Source organism: Octopus sinensis, linkage group LG10, assembly GCF_006345805.1.
Source record: "Octopus sinensis linkage group LG10, ASM634580v1, whole genome shotgun sequence".
NCBI lineage: Eukaryota > Metazoa > Mollusca > Cephalopoda > Octopoda > Octopodidae > Octopus > Octopus sinensis.
Window position 1 is genome coordinate 54,841,505 of NC_043006.1, and position 19,426 is coordinate 54,860,930.

The 19,426-nt window shown below is 34.1% G+C and overlaps 1 protein-coding gene and 1 long non-coding RNA gene across 5 annotated transcripts in view; both read left to right on the forward strand.

The window, feature by feature from the left end:
- Positions 1-3,908, forward strand: part of LOC115216466 (ankyrin repeat domain-containing protein 29-like) — a 145,179-nt gene extending 141,271 nt beyond the window's left edge. For all 3 annotated transcript variants that reach the window (XM_029785828.2, XM_029785829.2, XM_029785827.2), the window contains exons 8-9: positions 555-653; positions 3,609-3,908. In XM_029785828.2, the coding sequence (XP_029641688.1) occupies positions 555-653; positions 3,609-3,818 (309 nt within the window). In that variant the 3' untranslated portion in view covers positions 3,819-3,908. The remainder of the gene's footprint in view (positions 1-554; positions 654-3,608) is intronic.
- Positions 3,909-6,987: 3,079 nt separating this feature from the next.
- Positions 6,988-14,200, forward strand: LOC118765136. Of its 2 annotated transcripts, XR_005000991.1 has the most exons (4): positions 6,988-8,846; positions 8,922-10,202; positions 10,766-11,908; positions 12,100-14,200. It is a non-coding gene; the product is annotated as an uncharacterized LOC118765136 (long non-coding RNA). The 2 variants fall into 2 exon arrangements; XR_005000990.1 differs by having other exon boundaries at positions 6,988-10,202.
- The last annotated feature ends 5,226 nt before the right edge of the window (positions 14,201-19,426 follow it).

The following is a 19,426-nucleotide window of genomic DNA, read 5'->3' on the forward strand; positions in this document are numbered from 1 at the left end:
CTTCTACTACTGAAAACAATGTTCTACTCATAATCTAATTCTAATATAATTTTTTTTTTTGAAAATGTATTTCAAATATAAATATTTTACTTGATTTAAATGTGCTATTTCTTACAAAAATCATGAATCCTCTAAACACCCAAAGTCCCCTGTAGTGCCTGTGATATTTGCTGCCTCTTATGAGCTTACAACACTCTTCAAGAGGGTGCTACCATCCAGGTTAAGAGCCACTGATGTAGAGTAAGAAAATAGAGGAAGAGCCCTTGTTCATGTTGAGCATGCACATATATTCTTTTATTCCTGTGTTCAAGAGTATTGTCAGTTACTTCAATCCCCTCTCAGTACTTATTTTTGCCAGCCTTGGAAGGATGAAAGGCAAAAAGACCCAGATGAGATTTGATGTCAGAACATAAAATAACATAACCAAATACCACAATGTATTTTGTCAAATGTCACTGCTGCTGCTGCTACTAGTACTACTACCACCACCACCACCACCAATACAAATTTGCACTATTGTTATTTAGCTTACCTTCATATTGTTCTCTCTGCAGAATGGTGAAACTGTCCTCCATGCTGCTGCTTTATTTGGTCACCTGAAGGTTGTGAAACGGCTTGTTGAACACGGCGTAGATATAACTATAAGGAATAAGGTAAGTTCTTTTGATGACTTATATATTCAGTTCTGTAGGTAAGTAAGTAAATAGGTACGTAAGTATGTCAATAGATGGTTTGCTCAGGGCTATACCAGACAATACCCAAGGTGCCAATCAGTGAAACTGAACTTGCAACCTGTGGCTGGGAAGCAAGCTTTGTAACTACATATCCACATGGCCATGCCTCTGTATATTACCTACACCTGTGCCTATAGCTACACCTGAATCTATCATGCATGCACGCATGTACAGAAGTACATGCGCGCGTGCGCTCACACACACACACACACACAGCTTTTTTTAAACTGCATAAGGGAAATAACTCAGTTAGACATAAATCTTTTCTGTTACCCTAAAGAACTTAAGAATCTCTCTATATATAAACTGCAAAATGTCTGTGTGTGTCCTTTATACAAATCCACAATTTTTCAGTTAGAGGGCTTGCACTTTCTATGGTCATTCAAAACCGTCCAAGGGTGGTCGTGCACCTCTTTACATTTCCCCAGTCACCCTGCAAAGCCATTAAAAAACAATAGATTTTTTGTGAATTTTCTATCCAAAACCCAATCAAAATGCCCAAAATTTGATACGCCAATTGAATGCCAGCTAGCTGTATGTTATTGGTCGGAGATTTGGACAGTACTCGCGTGTATGTGTGCACGCACGCAGCCGTATATGCATGCACTAGCACTATGACCTGGCAACACCGGGTCATAGTGCTAGTATGGTATAAAATAACGCGTGCATATTCTTTAAACTATATATATAAAAATAAAAAAAAGATACCTTGCTATCAACTGTCAGGGTTCTATTATTGTCATTATTATTATTTTAATGTCCACTTCTCTGTGCTTGCATGAGTTAGATGAAACTTGTTGAGACAGGTTTTCTATGGTCAGAGTCTCTGCTTATTGCCAATCTGCCACCCCTGATCTGTTTGCATGCAAAACAATATTTCCTGTAGTCCTCCAAACAACATACAACTCAATGGTAAGACATATTTCCACAACAGATTGCAAACAAATGACTTTGTTTACAATCAGTATGCAACTGTCAAGACACAGGGAAGACTCAAGCTTGCACACACATACTCATTTACAAGTGTTTTCTGTCTACCAGATTCATTCACAAAGCATTGGTTGTGCTATTATCGAAAATGCTCAAGGTGCTGCACAGTGAGACTGAATCCAAAACCACGTAATTGCTAAGCAGATTTCTTATCATGCAGACATGCCTTTGCCTGTTTATTTTAATTTTTGAATATGTCTATGACTTGTTTTGATCACTGCCTTATGAAGGTAACTCACCTCAAGAAGGAAAATAACCGAGGATAGTGACAGAGGAAGCATGAAGGTGTAAGCATGAGAATTGTGGCAATGATGATGATGATAAAAACAGGGAAGATCTGAATACTAATACATACACATGCACATATACATAGGCGCTCAGAGAACTATATAGTCATGAAACAGAGGTGTACACAGAACATTTTTATATATACATTATACACACACATGCACATGTATTACACACATTGAGTGAGTTCTGACCCAGACCATGACTACTCATCCAACACATACCAGCATGGAAAAGCAGACTTAAAAATGATGGTAAATAAAAAAATATAATGAAGAGGTCTGCATACTCCTACAGAAGGGGACACCAGTTTTTCCCCATTAAAACGTTTTGGGAAAACTCCAAACATGTTGTTACTCTGAGTGAGTGTGAGGTCGAGGTTTTGGAACATCCAAACATTCCTCATGAACATCAGCTGCTTCTTCAGTGAAACAGGACACTAACAAAATCAAAAACTTTTGTGTCAGTATTTCAGTTTCCCAAAAATGTCTCAAATGTAATGGATTGCAAAATGTAATTTACCAATAAATTATGGTATTTCATTGTCATATTCCATTCAGCTATAAATGCAGGAAACCCCTACCTCTGTCACAACATTAAGGATGTGTGATGGAGTGAAAGAATTACTAACAATGGCATTTCATATGTGACATTTGTCTCTAGCCCAAGGGAAAAGAGTGAGTCCCCCCAATCTCTTCCCATTGTCCCTGGACAATCCCTCTGGCTCCACAATTGAAAGAGCTAGGGTACATTTAATTTTTAAGTTTATTTCATTGTGGTGACTAAAGCAACTCGACATTCAATTGACATGACAATCCATGAAGACCTCCAGAATCATGGGACTTGTCATACTGCTATCCACACCCTTCCACATATATTGCCTCTGACTTTGAGAGTGATGGAGGTGCAGAGCTCATCTTGGCTAAGTAAAACACCAATTTTGCTTTGTAGACAAGTTTTCTGGTTAATTAAGAATTGTTAATGACTTTGAAAAATAAATGAAGATGATTATAACCAGGCCTGTGCTGGTGCCACATAAAAAGCATCCAGTTCACACTGTAAAGCAGCTGGCATTTGGAAGGACATTCAGCCATAAAAACCATGCCAAAACTGACCTCGTCTGTGCTTGTGCCACGTAAAAAGCACTCAATCCACTCTGCTGGGTGATTGGTGTTAGGAAGGGCATCCTGCCATAAAAAACCCTGCCAAATCAGATACAGAAGTCTGGTGCAGTCTTCTGCCTGGTCAGCTCCTGTCAGATTGTCCAACCTATGCTAGCATGGAGGGTGGACATTAAACGATGATGATGATGACGATGACGTCGACGACGATGACGTCGACGACGATGACGTCGACGACGATGACGTCGACGACGATGACGTCGACGACGATGACGTCGACGACGATGACTATCATATTATGAAGTGAAGACATGTGGCTAAGTGGTTAGGGTATTCAGCTCATGATTGTAAGGTTGTGAGTTCAGTACATAGAGGTACATTGTGTCCTTGGGCAAGACTTTGAATGACAACGACGACGATGATGATTGTTTTTTATGGAAATGAAATTAACCTACTATTTTCTCTCCCATTACAGGAAGATCAGACAGCTGCCGAGTTGTCCTCAGAAGCTGGGTATGATTTCATTGCGAAGTTTTTGGAAACGAAAGGGGAAAGTGCCAAAGTGGAATCAAAAAATGAGGCCAGTAATATAGAAGTTGAGTCAAGTATCAAAACCCAACTAGACCAGTCCACGGAGAACTGTACTCAGCTGCATGAACTGGAGAACAATGAAACAAATGCTTAAAGAGACTTTACACAAGCTCCCAAAAAATGGTAGAATATGAAGGTTAAGGAATTGAATATATGCTCAGCTCTTCAGAACACAACTTTTAAATGCAACATATGTTTTTATTCTTTAATTCTCTCTCATTTTCACTTTCTCTATTTTATGTTTTTGTTCAGATTATTTCTCTTTATTCTGTGGCTAAACATTTAAACTTTAAATAATTTATTATTATTATTATTATTATTATTATCATTATCATCATGATCATCACCACCACCATCATCATTATTATTATTACATAAGGTGGCAAGGTGGCAGAATCGTTACTGTGCCAGACAAAAATGCTTAGCAGCATTTTTTCTGGCTTCATGTTCTTAGTTCAAATTTCACTGAGGCTAACTTTGCCTGTCATCCTACCGGGGTTGATAAAATAAGTACCAGTTGAGTACTGGAGTTGATGTAATTCACTAGCCCCCACCTCAAAATTTCAGGCTTTGTGCCTATAGTAGAAAGGATTATTATCATTATTATTATTATTATTATTATATTATTATTATTATTATTATTATTATTTTTTTTTTTTTGTAATATCAGTTGGCGAACTGGCAAAATTGTTACTGCACCTGACAGAATGCTTAGTGGCATTTCGCCTGTCTTTGCATTCTGAATTCAAATTCTATTGAGGTCAGCTTTACCTTTCATCCTTTTAGGGTTGATAAATTAAGTACCTGTTGAGCACTGGGGTCAATGTAGTTGACTAGCCCCCTCCTAAAGAAATTACTTATTACTCCTCCTACTGCTACAGGATTGCAGAATTGGTAGAGTAGCAGACAAATTTCTTTAAGGCTTATACTAATGTTGCTCTAAATTCTGAGTTCAAATCCTGGTGAGGTTAAATTTACATTTCATCTTTCTTGGGTGGGAGGTTCAGATAAATAAAAGAAAGAACTAGTCAAGTACTGTAGTTGATTTAATTGAGTCCTTTTGCTTATCTTATTAAGGGTGGATGTTTGGCAACATCATTAGAGCTTTGGGAAAATTGCCTTGTGATATTTGTTCCTGCTGTTTAGGCTCTTGGTTCGAATCCCTCCAGCGGTCGGTAAAATAGAGTATCAGTCAAGTACTGGAATTAATGGTATCAACCCTTTCCACTCAAAACGACCAGCCTTGTGCCTACGGTAGAAACCATTATTATCATCATCAGCATCATCGTCATCATCATGATCTCTGTTATCGTCGTCATGATTATCCTTTTTAATGTTATTATCATCATTAACATCATCATCATTATCATCAATGAAATTTTTAGCTAAATGATTGTGTAAGTTTTTCACTGATTTTGGGGGGAGTTATAGGTTCGTCCCTTTTGCAAAGGGTTAAAAACGTAACCTCGAAAAGAACCAATCATACCTTGGATGATCGTTCATGTGTACACTGGCTGATGATGATGATAATGATGATGACTATAATAGAAATAATAATAATAATAATGATAATAATAAATGTAATAATAATAATAATAATAATAATAAATGTAATAATAATGATAATAATAATATTAATAATAACAACGACAACAACAGCTTATATGAGGAAGTGAAGAAGTAAAATAAAAATTTTGTCTGTGTGTGAATATACACGCACACATACACACACAGTTGTAGTAAATTTTTTTAATATTTACTGTAATTATTATGGGTGGTGAATTGGCAGAATCATTATAGCACAGGATGAAATGCTTTGTGGTATTTCTTCTGGCTGTTCTGAGTTGAGTTCAAATCCTGGCATGGTCAAATTTGCATGTCAGCTGTCCAGGGCTTGCTAAAATAAAATATTAGTCAAGTAGTGATGAGGTTGATCTAAGTGATTAAATTCCGCCCCCAAATTCCAGGCCTTTGTACCTTTCTTAGAAACCATTAACATTAAAAAAACAATGGTTTGAATCCCGCCGAAGTCATCTTTGTCTTTCGTACATCTAAAATCTCTTGTAGGTCTTGTGCCTATGTCTGAAACAATAATGATAATAATAATAATAATAATAATAATGATAATAATGATAATAATAATATTGATGGCGGCAAGCTGGTAGAATCATTAGCATGGTAGCGGCATTTCTATTTATTCTGGTTTTACGTTCTGAGTTCAAATGCTGCCAAGGTAGACTTTACCTTTCATCTTTTTAGGGTCAATAAAATAAGTACCAGTCAAGTACCGGAGTTGATGTAATTGACTTCTTCGTACCCTCAAAAGCTGCTGGCCCTGTGCCAAAATTTGAAACCATTATTATTATTGTTGTTGTTGTTGTTAGGGTTCTTTCAGGGGAAAAAGAATGTGAAAAATATCTGAACTGTGTTCCTCGTGTTATGTAACTTTACTGGAGTAAAACATATTGGTGTTGCAATGTTTTGGTTGTGTCAGTACATTTTGTACACATATGAGGTATATTCTAATTCCTCTTGATATTAAGGGAATAAATATATGAAGAAAAATTTAAAAAAAAAATTTTTTTTTTTACAAAAAATAAAACAGAAGTAAAAAAAAAACGACAAACATTAATAAATAAATCCTATCCCAGAAATAAGCTCTATACAATGATGATTGCTCTGTTCACTTCGCAACAAACAATTAGGGTTAATAAACTCCAGATAATCACCTCTGATCCACCTGCCCACCCTTCCACCTTCAACAGTAAAAAGCAACAGATGGAAACAAAAATAAAATGTAAAGCAAACATTTAAACAAAAATAATTAAGCATGTATGTGCTAATCACACTTGATTGCATTCTTTTTATGTTTTTGTTTCATTGTTTATCTATGAAATGATGAAAGCAGAAGTGGGTGGTAGGTGGCTACGTAGATGCAATATATTCTTCTATCCTTTCACCCTCACTTTCTCTCTTTCCATACAATTGTGCAATAAGATATTATCTGTGTATAAATACATATGACACTTAAGTGCACACACAATACACCAACACACAAAACCGATGCATGCACAGGAAAGCAAACAGACAAAACAAACAAGCAAGAATTCACATACATATATACATATATGTATATATATATATATGTATATATGTATGTGTATGTGTTTGTGTGTCTGTTTTTGTCCCCCCAACTTCGCTTGATAACCGATGCTGGTGTGTTACGTCCCCGTAACTTAGCGGTTTGGCAAAAGTGACCGAATAAGTCCTGGGGTCAATTTGCTCGACTAAAGGCGGTGCTCCAGCATAGCCACAGTCAAATGTGAAACAAGTAAAAGAGTACTTGTTTCACAGTCAAACAAGTAAAAAGTAAAGTGCAATGCAGTGGTGAGTAGTTTAGGACATAGTACTGTTATTAATGTCTAATTCTAAAATATACTACACTTTTCAACAATTGTATTTATATTAGTATCACTCTATCCATCTCTCCACCACCATACTAGTATCACTGTTGCTACAATTATCTCCTCCGTTGGTCTCTTTTAATTAAGGATCTGATGTAAATTCTCTCCACTTCTTTCCTACTATACCAAATATGTAATCAGTCTTCGAACAGTGACTACAACAACCTCTATAGCAGGCTACTCTTCTCTCTCTTCATCTTCACTACTTCTGTCTCTCTCTTTGTTTCTCTCTATTGTTTGGTCCTAGGTTAGTCTTGATTGAGCAGATCTCTACTTAAAAGTATTCCAGCCTCGACCATCCATACTCTGACCTCATAATCATATTGTTCAACTTCCCCTGAGACAGTACAGTGTGACTGGAGGAAGATTCAGCTTCTATTTCTTGCAGGTCAAGCAACTGTGTTAATTTATTGATAAATTAGACATTTGACTATTAAAGTCATGAGTTCTCATCTCATTGCAGTTGCTTACATCTTAATAGTTTTACGAACAAGATACTTCTCTTACCCAGGGACTTTCTCCTTAAGATGCACAAATATTACTTAACCTTTATGTTTATCATATTAACAATTTTTGTTGTTGTTGGTGTCATTTAACCCTAAGTTAGGCCAGATCATATGGACCTATGATGTTCAAAAGTACTCTAGCTGCAATCATCCTGTCTTTTCTTTTTTATAAATAGTGTATCTAGGACCACATTATCCAATATTTCTTTCCCCTTTTTTAGGTATTAAAATGTGATATGAGGGGAATTTAGCTGCTATTTCTTGTAGTTTGAGTGGCCACATAGATACTTCCTCAATGTCTGCTATATTTCCAGCTCCTACATGTGAAACTCCATTGAAAATGTTGCCTTGGCCACTAATGATTATAAACCTGGTTGAGCTGTTTTCTTTCTGTGTAGTTGTTGTTAAACTATCAAAAATTCCCCAAAGAAGCGATTTGCTGAGGCAAAATGGAAATATTGAAGGATTGTGTTCTTTCTTGTTCTGCAAATTACTCGGCAATCCTTCTAGTACTGGTGGCACAAAAATAAAAAAGGAAAAGCATCCCGCACATACTATAAAGTGGTTGGCATTAGGAAGGGCATCCGGTCATAGAAACCAGAGTAAAGCTGACATGGAGTATTTTCTTCGGGAGCTTTGGAGAGATGGTGATATTTGTAATAATAGCAATGTGAATTCCAAGGAGTTTGATACCAAGAAGTTAGTTATCACAACGAATTCTAAAAAAAAGAGAGTTATCATGGTTCTAAAGTGTCACCATTGATAGTTTCAAAAAGTTACCATTCTTATATTTATTTCCTTAGAATTATAAGACTTGTATAACATTATTATGGTGGTGGAGTGGCAGAGATGGTAAGAGTGTCTGACTAAATGTCTTATAGTGTTCAGTTATGTCCCTTTATGTTCTGAGTTTCAATACTGGTGGTGGTGGTGATGGTAAGGGTGGATTTTGCCTGTCTTACTTTTAGGGTTCTTTGAGATGGGGAGAGTGTAATATAAACCAACTTTGTGTCTCTCCTACATATATGTAGACTTGAGTTGGAGCTAGAAATTATTTGATAATCACAGTAAGCTGACAAATGGTTTGCGAAAAATCTGTAGTATGCTACTAACACATACACACGGATATATATATAAGTACAATATATGCATGTGTTTGTGTGTGTGTGAATGTAAACACACACATACATACATACATACATTCATGCATGCATGCATACATAGCAGACTGATTTGCATTTACTAGATACAATCAATCAGAAGAACAATGAAAATGTGTAAAACATTTCAGGGTTTCTCCATTTGTGGTTAGTGACCAGCTTCAATTCTGAAAAGGTTAAAAACTTAATAAATCCTCTCAAGAAAATATACATATAGTTCGTTAGAAAGTCCTCGTACAATTTGAAATATTTATATATGACAAAATTAATGTGTAAAGAACATTTACAAACCTGACACATCTATTTTATTGTCACCAATCACAAATTTTACTATAATTGTTCGAACTTATAAAGAACTATTAATTTATTTTATGAGGAATATGTAAAGACTAATATTTAGTGAATTAAACCTTGTTCTATAAATGATTCTGCAGGTTAGGATAATTAATGTGTTATAAAATATAACTGAAAGTCAGTTGGGATGAAATTTTAGAATAGAATTAAATTATAGTTTTATATATAATGATGGTGGGCATGTTGAAACTTAAGTCACAAGATTCTATTTAAAAGTCAAATAAATTCTGCCACTTATTCCTTTCATACATTTATTTTATTATACATAGGACTAATGTTAAACAAACTGAGAATGATCCTATATAGAAAATGTGTGTGTGTGTGTGCTATATAGCAACAGCTGCATGTAGATTAGGTTTTACAAATGAAGGAGTGAAATATTCAAATACTGAAAGAGTACATTTACATTTTGAGTTTGAAAATTTATAGCATTATTACATGATAGTTTAAAATGTCCAATTTGAAGTGTGTGCATGTATCTCACACACACATGCATGCACATACACACACACACACTTTCTCTTCCTCCCTCTCTCTCTCTCTCCATCATCTCTATTTGTCATCCTTCTTTCCTCTGACCTTGACACTATCAGCACTGCTTCTCCAATCCCTGTCCGTAGCTCTCTCTTATTCACCCTTCTCCTGCCACCCTGCATTACTTTTAATATTTCCTTTACCTTCTAAACTCTTCTCCCTTACCAATTTGTTTCGCACACAATCCCTTTACAGCAACACTTTACAATTTTCCAGCCTTCCCTCTCTGCCAAAACCAATATATATTGACTCAATTCTTAGTTTCTAAAACATACCTTCTTTGTCGATACTTTATGCACATATGCTTTCTGAAACATTGGTTGTCATATTGTAATAATATGAATAAATCCATGTGTATATATTCATACATACATACATACATACATACATACATACATACATACATACATATGTATGTACACACACATGCACACACTCACACACACACACACAGATATATGTTCATACATAAACATATACCAATGCATATATACGTGTACAAGAAAATTAGGTGGTGTAGATGAATGGCATATGAGAGTGGTACTAACCATCTGCAGAGATACAGCGAGCAAAATGAGAATTGTAAATGAGTTCAGTAATGATGATGGTGATGATGATGATGATGATGATGATGTATATCATCATCATCACATTCATAATCAGTTAATGTCTGTTTTCTATGCTGGCATGGATTGGATGGTTTGACAGGAACTAGCAAGCTAAAGGACTGTGCCAAACTCTACTGTCAGCTGGATGCTCTTTCTGATGCCAACCACTTTACAGAGTGTGCTGGCTGCTTTTTTATGTGGCACCAGCACCGGTAAGGTCACCTCAGTAACTTGCAAGACAAAGGCCCCTCAATTGAGAGGAGAAGTATTGAAGGAGGTGGCTTTGTGTTAGTTGATGACATAAAATATAATAGGGGGATAGAGATTGGTGTCGTGCTGTAGAGGAGATACATGGCTACCTTGTATACACTCGCACACACAATATGTATGTGTGCATATATATATATATAGATAGATAGATAGAGATATGTTAAAGTAGATGTGCATGATATATATCATGCACATACACTCACATACATGTATGTATGTTTCTCTGATTGATGGGCAATTTGAATTTTCTAACCTGCAGTCTGTTGTTACTTGTTGTAAGACTGTCATTCACTTCTGCTCAATGTGAAATATTCCCAGTGAACACCGTTGATGTTCAGAGACTTTTAAGATTGTTTCTTGTGTTACCATGAAATCTCTTCATTGGTTGTTCACAGGAGAGACCGTCTGAGAACTAATTCTCCATTTTAATCACAAGTGTGTAGTACAAGGTTACAATGCTATTGTTTCAACCCCTGGTCATCCTTGGGTGCTGTTATATATCTTTTTTCTATAGTAGCCTAGTTTATATAAATCTGTTTTGAAGGTTGCCATTAACTGTTGAGCTAGTTATTAGTAAATAATATTTAAATGATGCTATAGTTATATTCAACAATAAATGAGAAAATGAAACAAAAAGGTATGTAGTGTAAATCATGGTTGCTAGAGTATGACACTTCACACTTGCATTTTGTATTGAGCATTACATATAAAAGTTATGCACTTCAACTGAATTAATTTCAGGGAAGAATAAAATATAAATATATATAATATACATGTATCAATGTATGTGTATATGCATGCATATACACATACTCGTGTGTATGTATGTATGTATATATGTATATATATGCATACATACACACACACACTATATATATATATACACACATACACAAAGACACACACTCACAATATATATATATAACATTATTTTACTTGATATTTTCCTCCAATCTAAAGGTTTGCTAATGTACAAAAAGTAGGATTCAGCCAAAATTCTTTACTAAATTTAAAAAAAAACTACCACCACCACCATACCACTGCTAACAGCACTGCAATATAAACTCATCAAGTTCTGTTTTATGAAAAAAAAAAACCATTTTGCAAACTAACCCAAATTGATCTTGAATCTGGCCTCAGAACACAAATTCAGGTAACCAAATATCAGCAGCTTTCAGCTAAATTCTATGTTATTAACCATGTTTATTTATAGGGTGACATAACTCTCTACTTCACTGATGTATTTATTTATATATTTGGTTTGTTTCCTTCTTTATTTTGCTTAGATGTTTGTATTTTTTTCTTATAATTTTGTTTTTGAAGAAATTCTGGCTTTGTAATTTAGTTGCTAAATAATTTAGGAAGACACAATCATTATAATTAAGAACTATAAGGCAGCCACCTGGCAGAATCAGCACCATGCTGCGCTAAATGCTTAGCAGCATTTGTCTTTACATTCTGAGTTCAAATTCCACTGAGGTTGACTTTGCCCTTCATCCTTTCGGGGTTGATAAAATAAGTACCCCTTGATCAATGAGGTCAATATAATTGTCTTACCCTTACCACCCAAAATTGCTGGCCTTGTGCCAAAATTTGAAATCATTATTATTAAGTACTTCCAGTCCAGTATTGGCTGCTCTTCCTACTGTAACAGCTAAACTAGATACCAGTAACATGCAGGGGCGTGTAAATAAGCACCAGTAATGTACTTAGTTGAGTTTAACCAACTATCTGTAGTTGGCCTTGTTGCTCAGTCAAAGCATAAATTATTATTGGGGGAAAGTGCAACATGTTTGTTGTTTTAGCTCAAAGTTGGTCCTGAATAGACCCTTTATCAATGATATCCCAGCTGTGATTTTCTTGTCTTTTCCTTTTTATATCATTCTAGCCACAGTGTATTTAGTACCATATATTATCCAATGTCTCTTTTATTAAGACAGTAGGGTGTGATTTGAAGGAGATTTTTAGCAAGTTGATTGGTTTATGGATAAATACAAGAAAGTAATTAAAAAAAAACATTTAGAAAAGGTTTGAAGCTTCCTATTTCCTTTTAGCTATGAATCTAAGCTTTCATGACTATTTAAAAATTACTTTTTAATTAATTTCTTTACTTTTTATGGTTTGTTTTTAATTAAATCACTGAAGTACGAGAGTTGATTGTCACACTGTACAATATTACTAGAGCTCAATATATCACACAGTTGGGGATTGGAGTCTGAGTTTAGCCAGACTGATTAGCGTTCAAAATACTGGTGCATTATTCGACAAAACAAAATCTTAATTTTGTTGAATTAAAAAATAAAATGGTTTTTGCTATGAAATTCCATATTTCCTTGCATTTTAACTCTTTTGATACCAACCCTCTTGGGACTGTCCCTGGTTCTATGATACAGGCTTCTTGTTTTAAAGTGATCTAAATCATAACCCTGCATCAAAATTTTATGTAAATTTAAGTTCCAAAAACCAGTTTAATAATGAGTAAATTAGTTTACTAAATTCTTCATTATTTTCAAAATTAATTAAAACAAAAGCAGTGTTATTTCAATACGAATATGGTAGCAAGAGGGTTAAACTCAAATAGAGATATATAAGAGAAAAATTTCAGTATAGTTTGACTAAAATTCTTCAAGGCAGTGCCATAGCAAAGCTGCAGTCAAATTACTGAAGCAAGTAAAAGATAAAAGATTAAAAAAAAAAAAAAAAATTCTACCAATCTATTTGTGATTCCAGACCCTGTTTTATCAGTTCTGTACTGAGAGTGAGAAAATACAGTGGGGGAAATTTGAGCTTTGTTTTTTAACTTGTGAATCTTACCAAAACTTTTATACTGTACTTGTACTTTTTTTTTTGTATTATTGTTGATTAATTTTCCCTTTGTATATTTCATGGTGTCAACAGTTTTTCTTGGTATCTGGAAGTTTTAAGACTTTCTTTCAACCATCAAATTAACTGATGCTTAAGTAAAAATGCTTAGCAAAAAAAAAAAAAAAAGAAGAAAAAAGCGCAGAGGAACAAATAAAATGAATTATCCAATAATTTATTTATACATAAAATTATATATATAACTCTCATATATGTATAAATATATACATGCACTCTGTATGTATCTATATAAAGCTAACCTACATATAACTATGTATGTATAATGCTATAATTATACATATAATAAAGCTATATATATATGAACTGTTTTTTGGGAGGTTTATTCTGCCAATAAACTGAATATGCACTGTTAGAAAAAACCCGGAAATATTTGGTCTTTCATATCCTGAGATATTTTCACAAATTTACCAGAAAAAAAATTATTTTTGTTCTTTGAAAAAATAAATAAATAAACCAATCCAAACAAAACCAAAAACTTCACACTTCTTTTGGATACTTGCTTACTCTTTGTCTCTTGTTAGTTACTATCTCTCTTTCTCTCTCCAACATTGTTGAGTTGAAGAAGGCAATCAAAAATATTACTTATAACCATCTGTTTCTTTTAAACTCTAGTTTTTAGTTCTATTTGCAGTTTGTACTAATTATTTATTTTCCAAAATAAATCTGTATTTAAATAAAAACAAACAAACAAAATAAATTCTAGAATTTTTATTTTGATTTTATTATTTTCTGGCTTGTTTTTATATTTTTCGATGACCTCTCAAATATCACATTATATATACATTAATATAAACATATAATTCATTATTAGTGATGGAAGCAGTATTAGTTCAAATTAGCATTCTGTATCATCGTACTTAGAAAATATTATATTTCTGTATTTTTTAACACTATATACAAGATGCTTTCTCAAGACAAATATTGCAGTTTCCAGGTTTCCTACAGTATATCTGCATGAAATATGATATACAGAATGCTTATCATCATCATCATCATCATTGTTGTTTAATGTCTGCCTTCAATGCTGGCCTGGGTTGGACGGTTTAACAGGAGCCAACCAGGTAGAAGACTACATGAGATTTATGTGTCTGTTTCAAGTATGATTTTTATGGCTGGATGCCCTTCCTTTAACACCAACCACTCTGCAGAGTGAACTGAGTGCTTTTTCAAGGCACCAGCACAGGTGAAGTCAGTTTTAGCATGATTTTTACAGCTGGATGCCCTTCCAGATGCCAACCACTTCACAATGTGAACTGGATGCTTTTTACATATGTATATGTATGTATGTCCTTTTTCTAAAAGAAACAGCATTTTGGTAACTTAAATTTTCACTGAAGTCAAACTCTGTTCACTTAAAGAATCATCCAAGAATGGTTTTTTTGGTAAATACATTAAAATTTCTGATAAGTTACCTGTAAAGGCATACATGCACATACATTATTGTCTTCTGTAAAATTATATGCATCCACAGCCATATTGTCGCCTATTCTCCCAGTTAAATCCCAGTGCTTCCTAAACCTTTTGAAGTTGGCCATTGCTTCTAATACCTCCCATCCATCCCCCAAAGTTGAACATGTTTATTTGAAAATATTTTTTAAATGACAAAAAACAAAACAAAACAAAAAAAACCTACATTTTTAGGTGTTCAACAATAAAATAATTTAACCATTTAAAATTCTGAACAGTAACATTTGAAAATCAAAACATGGTATAAAAGTATTTAAAAAAATCTTTGTATGATTAAATTATTTGAAACTATTAGTTTTATCATTCTGGTCCTCATTTCTTTAATTTAAAAAAAGTAAAAACAGAAAAGCTTTATTCTTCACATTGTAATGTTTTAATATATATCATGAATCAAGACACAGCTGTCTTTAAAAAAACTTTTAAGTAAAAATTACTCTCTTCATCTCCAGTAAATTGTATTTTATGTTTGTCATCTTGGAAATACTGTGATACATGGTCCATGCTCCATATTTAAAAATAAACTTAGACACCATTCTTCAAGTTCAATCTTTTGTTATACATAAAACTGTGAGTGAAGTTGCCTTTAACTGAGTCAATATGATCTTGGTGTTCTCTATTGTCCCATTGAAAGGATTAATTTAAGCTTGTATCTCATTGTTGGTGCTATGCAGTTCCTTGGTTAAACTACTTAATTTTCTGTTACACAATGTTGAGGTGGTTCACTTATACCGCTCTATCTAGGTGCTAAGCAGTGGGATCACTGCATAAAGAATGTAATCATTTTTCTTAGCTTCTAGTGCTGGACTGAAATCCTTTCATGGGCCTTGAAATGGCAACAACTAATCACTCCAGTGTATTCTTGCTTTTCAATCAGGTCATTAATCATCATTGTTTAACGTCTGCTTTCCATGCTGGCATGAGTTGGGACGGTTTGATATGGAGCTGTCCAGACTCCAATTGTCTTTGTGGCGTTGTTTCTATGGCTGGATGCCCTTCCTAATGCCAGCCACTTAACAGAGTGTGCTGGGTGTTTTTTTATGTGCCACTGGCATGGGTTCTTTTTATGGGGCACCAGCACCAGAAAGGACAAGCCTGTATGTGTGGAAAATAGCAATGTCCTTAAACCCCAATGAATTTCAGACATTGCTTTCTGTAGCATTACAACACTCATTATATCAACTGATATGTTTATGATAATTAGTGAGTTGTAATTAATAGCAAACACAAATTAAATACATGAAAAATGTATGTGTAGTTAACATTTCAAAAAGCAAATATACTAGATAAGAATTGGAGCATTTATTCCAAATTTGAATATACTGAACATTGCACTATATTTATAAGCTTGTATATTATCTTCATTCTAAGTTTTGCAAGCCATCTGGCTTCATTATATTTAGACGAAATGTGTGTGTGTGTGTGTGTGTATGTACAATAATCTGATTAATTGATTAAACTGATAAGCCAAATACAAGCTGTGTCTGCTTCTTACAAAACTGAAAGGAAAATATTTTTTTCTTTTAGCCTTCAGAATATCGCAGCTAAAAGAAAAAAAAATATTTACCTTACATAATCAAGAGTATACTTGTAAGAACACCTGATTTAAAGTGTTATGTATTACACTCTGAACACACACACACACACACAATATATTTAAATATCTTAGTTCTGTACAGTATGAAGGCCCAATATGGTGAGCGAATATACTTGTGGCAGCTGCAGTAGAGCTATACTGATAGAGTGCCTTCATCTCTATTGTGCAGGCTCTACACATATGCTCCAAAACATCTTGGCTCTAACTCAGAAATTATGCTGGGCTAAAATGCTTTATAATATATTAAACACATTTCAAATTTGATCAACAGTCTATAAGCTATTTAGTGCATTCTGGAAATAATCATTTTCGACTATTTGTCAATTTTGTATCAGTGTGTTGATTCTTGACAGATATATGTAGCAATGTAAGAGTTTAGCTGATGAAATTGCGATTAGAACTGAAATAGCTGTACACTAGCTGTTGCAATAATGTTCTTTGCTTTGTATTTTTAATATAGTCTTGCTGTTGCAAAGATTCTGAATTAAAAAGATATTATTATTATTGAACTTTATATAAAAGTTGATAGATCATGCTTCTTTGTAGAAGGCTTACTTTTCCAATGTAATTTAAAAGGAGAGGAGTAGTGAAAATAGGGACAACCTATTTCTATTGAAGATCAATTAATTTTTTATATTAAAAGCAGAAAATATTTTTAAATGTTAAATGCTTGTACTAAACTTTCCATTGTATTTGCTTTCTGCAGTATTGTTGACGGAAATAGTCAACTTTTTGAGCCAATGATGTTTTCTTCTTGCCAGTTTTATTAGTGGAGGAAATTTCTTTCTTCACAAACTGAAAATGACTATAAACCAGTTTCAATTTTTTTTGTTAAGTGTAAGGAGATGAGCTGGCAAAACTGTTAGCACATTGGACTAAATGCTTAGTGACATTTCTTATGATTCATTACATTTGGAGTTCAAATTTTACTGAGGTTAACTTTGCCTTTCATCCTTACAGGGTCGATAAAATAAGTACCAGTCAAGCACTGGGGTTGATGTAATCAACTAATCCCATCCCCTAAAAAAAAAAGAGAAACTGCTGGCATTGTGCCAAAATTAGAAACCAATTTTTTGTTGAATGTATGTTTGAACTATGATGCATAGAAACAAAACAGTAATTTGTGTATTTATATTGTAATACACAGATACATAAATATTAAAAATACATAAATATATTTTTCACAGAATTGATATAAAGATAATTTGTGATAGTTACTGTGATGTATCTTTCACAATTATCTCTGGTCAAAATTATTATCTACCAATTGGTAAATGAGGTGAATATTTTGTCCTTGTCACAGTAAACAGGTAGTTATCTCTTTGCCAAACATACCTGATAGATTATCCTGTCAAAGGTGAATTAATCTGTTCAATCATAATGGTCAATAAATCTTTTACACAAAGAAGAAAAAAAAAGAAAAAAAGTGTGGAAAAAATTCATTTATTGGTCACAAATGATAACAGAAATGTTGAATTTTTTTAACTGTATTTTTTTTACTTCTTGTTTAGTTGTTTTTGCTATTGTTATTTCTGTAGCTGTTGTTTTACAAATTAATAATGACTGGATTTTTTATTCAAAGTATCTTGTTTTTAATTATTGTTGTTGTTATTTTACCAACTGTCAGCATGAAAACTTACATTTACCATAACTGAATTTTCAGGTCTCATTAGGAATCTATATTAAAATAAAAGTTAGAATTTGGTTTTAAAACAGGAAAAGCAATATCAATGAAATTCATCTCCTGGATATTCTACTTTCACTGTTTGGGTTAACCACTTCAGCTGTATAGCCAAGAGCTTGTTTTCTAACTACAGGGTTTTACCTTCAGTCACACTGTGTGGCACCCTGGACAAGTATCTTCTACTGTAACCCTGGGCTGTCCAAAACCTCATCAGTGGATTTGATAAATGGAAGCTGAAAGAAACCAGATGCATATAAAGGCGATCTTTCAGAGAAGGTGTATCAAAACTGAAAGTATTTGGCAATTTCTGCAAAAATCTTTTATTTCTTTAATCCCCCCTTCCCCGCTGAAACACTTATGTTTATGTATTTTTTTGTATATGTATGTATGTGTGTGTTATATGAACATATGCATGCATGTGCAAATAGGTGTCTGCATGAGAGTATTTGTCTCCTTCACTTAACATCACGTTAGTTGTAAATGACTGTCACCATCATAAAAACAAATGGTGATGTTCATTTCCACTCTTCCACAAAAACATGTCTGGCTGTGAAGGAATATTGCCTCAGAAACAGGTTGAAGACTGGTGGCAGGAAGGCCATGTTGACTGTAGAAAATCTGCCTCAATGAATTCTGTCTGACCCAAGCAAACATGGAAAAGTGGATGCTGAAAATGCTGTTGATTACTTGAATATATTTTATTGCATTATTTCAATGGAAAGCTATCGTAAATCATGTTGCAAGCATGGCTGTGTGGTAATGAAGCTTGCTCCCCAACCACTATCCACATCATTTCAGGTTCAGTCCCACTGCATGGCACCATGGGCAAGTGTCTTCTAGCTGGGCCAACCAAAGACCTGTGAGTGGATTTAGCAGATTGGAAACTGCAAGAAGCCCATCATATGTGTGTGTGTGCTTTTATGTTTGTGTGTCTCCTACACCACTTGACAACCAGTGTTGGTTTGTTTACACCCTTATAATTTAGTGGTTTCAGCAAAAGAGACCAATAAGACAGGAGTACCAGAATACTGGAGTCGACTTGTTCAACTAAAACCCTTCAAGACTGAAGTCCAATGACTGAAACAAATAAAAGATAAAAAGACAGCTGTTATTGCTAAGTTGCAACACTATCACCTCACCTATAGATATGGATTAACACCACTATTGCCACCACCATA